The sequence below is a fragment of the Odontesthes bonariensis genome, chromosome 12, assembly GCF_027942865.1.
Source record: "Odontesthes bonariensis isolate fOdoBon6 chromosome 12, fOdoBon6.hap1, whole genome shotgun sequence".
NCBI lineage: Eukaryota > Metazoa > Chordata > Actinopteri > Atheriniformes > Atherinopsidae > Odontesthes > Odontesthes bonariensis.
In genome coordinates this window covers 1,476,210-1,485,744 of record NC_134517.1, presented here as the reverse complement: position 1 = coordinate 1,485,744, position 9,535 = coordinate 1,476,210, and the positions used below count along the sequence as shown (strand labels likewise).

The 9,535-nt window shown below is 50.9% G+C and overlaps 1 protein-coding gene across 1 annotated transcript; it reads left to right on the top strand.

The window, feature by feature from the left end:
- Nucleotides 1-602: 602 nt before the first annotated feature.
- ifngr2 (interferon gamma receptor 2) lies at nt 603-8,700 on the top strand. The gene is made up of 7 exons (XM_075478917.1): nt 603-763; nt 1,305-1,419; nt 1,626-1,798; nt 2,796-2,941; nt 5,202-5,343; nt 5,515-5,654; nt 8,168-8,700. Exons 1-7 carry the CDS (start codon nt 667-669, stop codon nt 8,276-8,278), a joined length of 924 nt encoding a protein of 307 aa, XP_075335032.1. The 5' UTR covers nt 603-666; the 3' UTR covers nt 8,279-8,700.
- The last annotated feature ends 835 nt before the right edge of the window (nt 8,701-9,535 follow it).

Below are 9,535 nucleotides of genomic sequence, written 5' to 3'. Positions count from 1 at the left end.
GTATTGAGTTCACAGCGTCTGTGTTGGACTCCCACCAGTGGAGACAGAAAACTAATCCTGAATAAACTGAAGGTTACCAGTCTCATGCTCCCTGTGAATAAAATGTTGAAAAAATAAAATGTTCTTCATTCATTTTTTTAAATTTTTTTTATTTTTATGGGAATGTTTGAGACAAACATTGAGATGGTAATATATAATTGCAGTGTAACACGTTTAATTTAAGAATCTCTCTGCATCGTAGTTCAGTAACATGCTGCCTGCTGAGACATTTTAACTGCAGTGCTTTTCCAGTTTTCCACCGCTACAAGAATCATTTACAATGTATCCGTATGACAGAAGGGGACCCGGTCCCCCTGATGCTGTCCCATGACATGTTGGACATTTATACCGTGGAAAAGCCGGGGTTTATCCACAGGATCAACACTTTGGACCCAGGTATGTGCTACCAAGCAGGAAGTATTTTAGTTAAAGAAGGGAAAGTCAATGTGCTTTGATTAATTGTTGTTAAAATGAAAGTAAAGTAACTTCTTTAAGTGTGCACTCCCTACCACTGGGTGGCGCTAGCGCGGATGAGCCTCAGACTTCCAGTAAAGGAAGAAGCCGTCGCTGAGGCTCCATTACTGCCCAGATTTTGTTCCTGTGTGAGGAAGCGTTTGTCTGCGTGTCATGTGGCGGCTGTTGAGTAGATTTTATAAAAACGGATATATCCAGAATGAAGCAGTCATGATTTTCCTCTTCTTCTGCCTTCAAGCCGCTGTTCAAGGTAGGCAACACCCCAGAGGTTTCGATTTTAGTCCGTGTTCCTGTTGGATTATTTGGGATATTTTGTTCGTCTCCGATCCTATGAGTACGTTACAAAGAGAAGACGATGACACACGGATTTGGCCCATTGATTTTAAACAAATAATCTGTTTTAGTCATGAAATAATCTGTATTCTCCAACGGCTCCAACCCGACCTTTAACCTGTTGTCTTCCGCTAGGAAAGACTCGTCTCTTCTTTTTGCTTGTGTCCAGTGAAATAACGTCACTCTTTATTAGACTCTGGTTACAAACTATATGAAATGTCTAATAACCGGAACAACACCCCTGTGCGCGTTAGAAACACTACTGCACCAGACTGGTGGTGGTCTTCCTTAAACTACATGAATGAGCTGGGCCTGCTGGTGTTCTGTGGGCATCGGGTAGTGCAGCAGTGGGAGGGCTCTGTTCATTTATGATTAAAGTAAAAATAGATCTATATATGCATGTGTCTTCAGTCCTGAGGGCTTTGTGGGGATAACATGACTCTTCTCTCATGTCCCAGTTTTATCTGAAGGGACACCCCCCCTACCACAGGACGTCCAGGTTGATGGGGGCCAGCTGACATGGACCCCTGGCTCAGAGGACGCTGACCTCACATATAGGGTGGAATACCTCAGGTGGGTCCACATGCTGATCTCAGGATGGTTCCTTCAGAGCTTCCATATAATTATTAAAGTTTCTTAAAGGATTATTAAGTCATCATTATTATTCTTTCACATTATAAGCGATGTAATCTTTAATGGGAGTCACTTTGATAAAGATCTACCACTGACTGATATCAGAATCATGACACTCGTGTCTTGCTTTTGTCTCCTATTCTCAGTTCTGACCAAGAGGAGTGGACAGCTGTGCCGGGATGTGAAGAGATACCCTCACACTCCTGTAGCATAGCAGCTAGCATAGCTGCTACTGCTGAACATGACTGCGTTATGTTGCGTGTACAAGTGCAGAGAGCCGGGCTGAGAAGCACCGCGGTCAGAGCCTGCAGCACACACGGTAACGGCCTGTCTGTGTAGTTGATGTATTCATCTGCACACAAACACTGCGCTCCATACTTTAGAAAATCAAAGATGATGATTGTTGTGTTGGGCTCATAGTGCACAAATCAAACTACAAGCATAAATGTTGGAATGGCAATCATTGCAGACGGTATAGATCTATGATATTTCTCATGAACATTGATGAACATCTCAGACCTGCAACACGTCCCATAAAAGTCCCAAAAAGGTTGTTTCAGAGTTCAGGACAGGTCAGGACTGCAGGCAGGCCGCTCTGCAGCTCACAGGAGACAGAACGGGATGCAGAAATCTCTCTTTTCTTTACAACAAGTTGAAGGCAGCAGATGAGAGCTGTAGCTGTGGAGGAGCATGGAGGTTTGATCCCCTGCTTCCCCGGGCCACATGTCCATGTGTGTGTGAGAAAGGGCTTTGGGTGGTCAGCTGGAACAGAAAAAGAGTGCATGAGTTAGCATGGGCATGTTCCAAGATGGTGGTGCTCAGGGAGCATGAGGCATGAAGGTTTGGCCACCTCAGAGTCCAGACCTGAACCCACACTGAGATGTTTGGGATGTGTTGGGGAGGACTTCCCAAACGTCCCCCCATCATCGGTACCTGCCCCCCCCCTCACAGCAGCTCATCTGCCCATCTTTGCTCCTGCTTTCTCCCGTCGCAGAGAAATAAAAGTCTACATTAATGAGACATTCTGCACCGCCCCAACCTCATTGATACGGCTGGTGTGACATTGCCTGTATCGTGTCATGTGGTTTGACGGGTTAACCATCCTAACCAGGGTGTAAACCCTGCGGTTAGAAGTGTGAAAGTCTTCCAACAGCCCAGCTATTCTTCTTAACTTCACTGGAATTATTGTCTGTTGCTAACATGGTTTCCAGTTCAGGCAGCTGCCACTGACATGGAACCTGTTGAGTCCTGGCAGCTGCACAGCTTCTTCGGGCCGGCTCACAGTAGATCCTCACTGTCGACACTGTACCTTTCAGGTGACTCGTGCAGCCCGAGGTTCAGTCTGACTCCGGGGCCCGGCTCGCTGACTGTTCATCTGAGCCGAAACAACAGCCTTGCACGGAGATATGCGGACTACGCCAAACACCGGATCTGCTTTGGGAAAGAAGGAGAGCCTCTGAGGGTGAGAATCTGTCCCAGTTTATTTAGGTTGAATGATTTCATGTTCATACGGTTCTGCTTAAAGGGATAATCCGAAGTAAAATGCACTTTAGATCAATTTACGGGATGTTGGGAGTACATACGTTGAGTTGACATCAAAATCATGTCATTCGGATGTGTTTTGAGAATTTCGATTTGACCGTTTTTAGCCAAAAGTTGTTAGCCTGGAAGTGAATGGGGCAAATCATGTCACCGCTACAAAACGCTATTTTTATACCTCTTCTACAGCTCCAAACAACATAACACTTACGTGGTAGTGAGTAGAGGGTCCCTAAAGCCAAACCGAAGTGTCCCGAGGTCTTCATGTGGTCGGATAGAGAGTCCAGAATGAATTTAATCAAGCCAGTACCTTTCCGGAAATGTGTCTGCTGCAGCTGCCGCTGCAGACCGTGGTGAAGTTGGTTTGATATTGGTTTGAAAAAAAAGACACCTTATTTCCTTATTGTGAATATCTGTCGAATATCCAATATCAAACCAACTTCACCACGGTCTGCAGCGGCAGCTGCAGCAGACACATTTCCGGAAAGGTACTGGCTTCATTAAATTCATTCTGGACTCTCTCTCCGACCACATGAAGACCTCGGGACACTTCGGTTTGGCTTTAGGGACCCTCTACTCACTACCACGTAAGTGTTATGTTGTTTGGAGCTGTAGAAGAGGTATAAAAATAGCGTTTTGTAGCGGTGACATGATTTGCCCCATTCACTTCCAGGCTAACGACTTTTGGCTAAAAACGGTCAAATCGAAATTCTCAAAACGCATCCGAATGACATGATTTTGATGTCAACTCAACGTATGTACTCCCAACATCCCGTAAATTGATCTAAAGTGCATTTTACTCCGGCTTATCCCTTTAATGCTGCGTGTAAAAGGGTTCCGCAGCTTTCAGCATTCAGGTGACACCCGTCGTGTTCTGCAAATGGAAACAGTCCCACAGTACACAGCACGTGACACAGTTGGTGCTTTAAACAGGAAGCAGAGGGTTGTTGAGCAAAGCGTTAGACCACAGGTTTCTTACTGAAAGTGACGTCTAACGCGGAGGCTGTTCTGTGAGGAGGGGGTTGGCTCCAGTTCACAGTTCACTCAGCCATCTCTATACTCACTCAGAGTTAGTTTCTCTTGTTTCCTGGCTGTTCAGTGTCCTGTTCAAGCCTAAAAACCTCCGAACATGTGTGGTGGAAGCAGACTGCAGGCTGAATGTGGACACTCTGTGGTTCAGGGAGGGAACATGGGATACGGGAGTGAGCAGCTTGTTTCAGCTGCTCTAAGAAGTCGTTCTTTCTCATTCAGTTTACTGTGCAGAAAGCTTTTAGTGTCACGGTGTCCTCTAAGGACGGCACACATGACTCGAGCTTCTTTTACTGAAAGGTAAAGCTGACACCAGAGTTGGTTTCTCTTTAGGCATGATATGTTCAGGTGAGTGCAGAATGCACGGTGCTACAAAGCTCCCAAATATTCTGTTCCCTCAGTGGATGCTCTCTGTTTGAATCTGCTAAACTTCCTTCTGAACACGTCCGAATCAGAATGCTTCATTGACTCTAAGGCTACATTTACACTGTCAGTTAAATGTTACCCAATTTTGATTTTTTGCTCTCATGTGACACAGATCGGATATGTTTTTTGACCATGTAAATAGGACAAGGACGCATGCATTCGGATATTTTGAGATCGGATACAGGCCTCCTTCATATGTGGAAATTTATCAGATACGAATCGGATATGTGACAATGCGACCGCCGTGTAAACAGGAAGATCGGATATTCTTACACATTGGTTTCCACACGTCATTAAATATGCAAGGAACTGGGATCGGTCTCGCACCCAGACACTCCTCTGAACAGCTGGGGAGGCAATAATTGCAGCGTGTGCACAGGATGCAATAATGGCCCTTTTCCTCCTTCTCTGCCTTAAAATCCTGCCAATGTTGGGCAAACTTCTCATGTACCGCAACACTAGCATCACACCTATGTCAACGTCGTCCATTTGCCTCAGCAGCAGAGTTTGGTAAACACTTAAGTAAGCATGCGTGATGTTTCAGGTGATAGGCAAGTGTAATCGCGTGAATCCGATATGAGTCACATTATTAAAGTACGTGTAACCACACGTTAAAAAAAATCGGATTTAGGCAAAAAATCAGATCTGGGCATCAAGACTTGCAGTGTAAATGAAGCCTAAGTCGGTCTGCGAGCTGTCATGCCATGGTTTCCCTGTTTTCTCATCAGTTTTGCAGAGACGCTGCTGCCTCAGAGTCCCTCAGTGAGCTGGAGGCGGGTCAGCGGTACTGTGTACAGGTACAGCACATTCTCTGGGACGAACCCTTTGGACCGGCCGGCTGCAGCCAGTGTGAAACCGTCCGTGCATCAGGTAAGAATGAAAGAAAGTGAAGGCCTCAGCAGTTACTCCTCTGTGCTGCAGACTGATGCTGCATCTTTGCTGTATCTCAGTCTGAAATCAGCTGAGTTCTGAGCTTTAAAGGCAGCAGAGCTTCAGTGTTTACAGCACTTACAGCAGAATGTGCCCCATTCTTCTCCCCAGATTACCTCAAACAAGCAGCCATCATCGCAGGTGTGGTGGTGGCCGTCGGCCTGGTGGTCCTGGTGCCTGTGGTTGCCTATCTGCTCATCTTCCAGCTGAGGAAAGTCAAACAGTTGCTGAGACCCCCGTGTGAAATATCAGTAAGCACCACCACTGTTTCTCACACCACACAAAGACTACAGCCCTAATTATCTGTGCCCATTTCCTTTTCAAAGGCAGCAATAAGTGTGCTGATCTGGGTTTCTGTGGAGGGTGAATCCTCACAGCAGGTTCTAACTCCCCAGAGTTAGTCTGCTGAGGCAGACGCAGTCTTCAGGTTAGGTTCAGAGCTCCGGGCTGCTTGGACACGCTGTGGGACCTGGCCTGCACACACTCCTCTCTGAAACCTGTAGCATAGACTCATCATGTTGTACTGTGTAGAATATTAGCAGTTTATCAACAGACTGGGCCACAGACCCACATGAAACGGGCTGCTTCTTGTTTGAAGTGACAGAAGAAGCAGGGGTCCGAAGCAGGGGTCCGAAGCAGAGCCTTGCCTCCAGCAGAAAAGCAGACAACAGATACTGTGGTGGACACACACAAGTGGAGATGGAGGGGGCTCACGTAGAATAATTACTTTGAAATCTGTGAATATCTGGGATATTCCATCATGAAGATGTCAGTAAGTTATGAGGGTGTGTTTACCAGAAACAGCTGGTGATTTGTGTTGTTTGCAGTTCCTCCTGAGGTGCAGCAAGTTCTCCTTTTGAAACATGTAAAAACCACCAAAGTTCAGTTTCACTTAGTGGATAAACCAAAAAAGGGATCTTAAGGCAGTGGAAAGGTGCAGTCCAGTTTACTGTAATATTCAGTTAGATGGGAGGCAGCAGCAGAGGGGGGAGGCAGCAGCAGCAGAGGGGGGAGGCAGCAGCTGCAGAGGGGGGAGGCAGCAGCTGCAGAGGGGGGAGGCAGCAGCTGCAGAGGGAGGCAGCAGCAGCTGCAGAGGGAGGCAGCAGCAGCTGCAGAGGGAGGCAGCAGCAGCTGCAGAGGGAGGCAGCAGCTGCAGAGGGAGGCAGCAGCAGCAGAGGGAGGCAGCAGCAGCAGCTGCAGAGGGAGGCAGCAGCTGCAGAGGGAGGCAGCAGCAGCAGCTGCAGAGGGAGGCAGCAGCAGCTGCAGCAGAGGGAGGCAGCTGCAGAGGGAGGCAGCAGCAGCTGCAGCAGAGGGAGGCAGCAGCAGCTGCAGCAGAGGGAGGCAGCAGCAGCTGCAGCAGAGGGAGGCAGCAGCAGCTGCAGCAGAGGGAGGCAGCAGCAGCTGCAGCAGAGGGAGGCAGCAGCAGCTGCAGCAGAGGGAGGCAGCAGCAGCTGCAGCAGAGGGAGGCAGCTGCAGCAGAGGGAGGCAGCAGCAGCAGAGGGAGGCAGCAGCAGCTGCAGCAGAGGGAGGCAGCAGCAGCTGCAGCAGAGGGAGGCAGCTGCAGCAGAGGGAGGCAGCAGCAGCAGAGGGAGGCAGCAGCAGCTGCAGAGGGAGGCAGCAGCAGCTGCAGAGGGAGGCAGCAGCAGCTGCAGCAGAGGGAGGCAGCAGCAGCTGCAGAGGGAGGCAGCAGCAGCTGCAGAGGGAGGCAGCAGCAGCTGCAGAGGGAGGCAGCAGCAGCTGCAGAGGGAGGCAGCAGCAGCAGCTGCAGAGGGAGGCAGCAGCAGCTGCAGCAGAGGGAGGCAGCAGCAGCTGCAGCAGAGGGAGGCAGCAGCAGCTGCAGCAGAGGGAGGCAGCAGCAGCTGCAGCAGAGGGAGGCAGCAGCAGCTGCAGCAGAGGGAGGCAGCAGCAGCTGCAGCAGAGGGAGGCAGCAGCAGCTGCAGCAGAGGGAGGCAGCAGCAGCTGCAGCAGAGGGAGGCAGCAGCAGCAGCAGCAGAGGGAGGCAGCAGCAGCAGCTGCAGAGGGAGGCAGCAGCAGCAGCTGCAGAGGGAGGCAGCAGCAGCAGCTGCAGAGGGAGGCAGCAGCAGCAGCTGCAGAGGGAGGCAGCAGCAGCAGCTGCAGAGGGAGGCAGCAGCAGCAGCTGCAGAGGGAGGCAGCAGCAGCTGCAGAGGGAGGCAGCAGCAGCTGCAGAGGGAGGCAGCTGCAGCAGAGGGAGGCAGCAGCAGCAGAGGGAGGCAGCAGCAGCTGCAGCAGAGGGAGGCAGCAGCAGCTGCAGCAGAGGGAGGCAGCAGCAGCAGCTGCAGAGGGAGGCAGCAGCAGCAGCTGCAGAGGGAGGCAGCAGCAGCAGCTGCAGAGGGAGGCAGCAGCAGCAGCTGCAGAGGGAGGCAGCAGCAGCAGCTGCAGAGGGAGGCAGCAGCAGCAGCTGCAGAGGGAGGCAGCAGCAGCAGCTGCAGAGGGAGGCAGCAGCAGCAGCTGCAGAGGGAGGCAGCAGCAGCAGCTGCAGAGGGAGGCAGCAGCAGCAGCTGCAGAGGGAGGCAGCAGCAGCAGCTGCAGCTGAACCCTCACTGGGACTGCTGTGCTCGGCCTCCTCTGAGAGGAACCCCCGAAGGGTTTGCATATCTCTGGGACATTCAAACACTAACGTTTGTTATTTCTGAGAACATGAAGGAACCTGAGACAGGTGCTGTGTTCTGTGCAGCGCAGCGTTGTAGGCTGGAGTCAGCACAGAGATCGGCAGGTCACTGATGGATGTTCTTCTCTTCTCCAGCTGTTCCTGGAGCCAGGCTTAAAGGCTCAGATCCCCATCCTATCCAACACCGAGGACCACTACGATCGCATTTCCAGCATATCCCCACCGAGCTCCCCGGACTCTGCATGACGCCCCCCCCCCCCCTCTCTGGAAATCAGAACTCTGCCGTGAAGGACTCGACTTACAATTGGAGCTCCTCTTGCTCGGAGTGGAAAGTCTGATTTAATCTGCATTTAACTCGCACTCCAGATAAAGACTGAGCCACAGAGCCCCTGTCTCTGGTTCATTCGGTTTAAATCTTTCTAAATCAGAGCAGTTAAAGGTATCCAAACGCTGAGGTTCATCCCAATGACGGGTTGGTTAGCGATGCTTCTCTCAGAGCATCGCCTCTCATCTTTGGACTTTCCTTTCATTTGAGCCAAGTTTCACTTTTTGATCTTTTATTGCTTCTTTTTTGCTCTTAAATGTTTTTTTTTTTTAAATCTGAGATGAGTTCAGATCACGCACATTTATAGCGGGGCGGAGTCAGGACAGGACGGGGTCAGGACAGGGCGGGGTCAGGACAGGGCGGGGCGGAGTCAGGACAGGGCGGGGCGGAGTCAGGACAGGGCGGGGCGGAGTCAGGACAGGGCGGGGTCAGGACAGGGCGGGGCGGAGTCAGGACAGGGCGGGGCGGAGTCAGGACAGGGCGGGGTCAGGACAGGACGGGGCGGAGTCAGGACGGGGCGGAGTCAGGACAGGGCGGGGTCAGGACAGGACGGGGCGGAGTCAGGACGGGGCGGAGTCAGGACAGGGCGGGGTCAGGACGGGGCGGAGTCAGGACAGGGCGGAGTCAGGACGGGGCGGGGTCAGGACAGGACGGGGCGGAGTCAGGATTGGGCCAACATTTGTTAAAGTTCTAAGGTTCTAAATCTGATGGTAGTTTTTTTTTCTTCTTCTGGGTTTTATGACTCAGATGGTAGGTGTGTCTCCTCATTTAAGAGCACCACCAGTGAGTAAAACAAAGAGGCGACAGAAAAACATGATGATAACTTAGAGATGTCCAACTTTCCGTCTGCGGGGACAGAGGACACACGGTGCAGGTGAGGAACCAGCTGACACTGAGGATGGTTCTCATGCTGGTCTGAACCGCTTCTGGACTTCACCACAATGTTTCTGCAGTGACAGAGGTGACCACAGAACTACCCAGATAGTTCCAGCTGCTGCTTCATTCATCAGTCCTCCCACACACTGCCCCCCACTGACCACTCGGTGTAACTGCACCCCAAAGACCTGGCTGCTGGATCAGAGATGGTCATTTTTTAATGTAAATCAATTTATTTGTGAAACTTAGTTTGCAACATAATCTTTTAAATGAATCTCAGTTGATCTATTTAGTTTTCAACA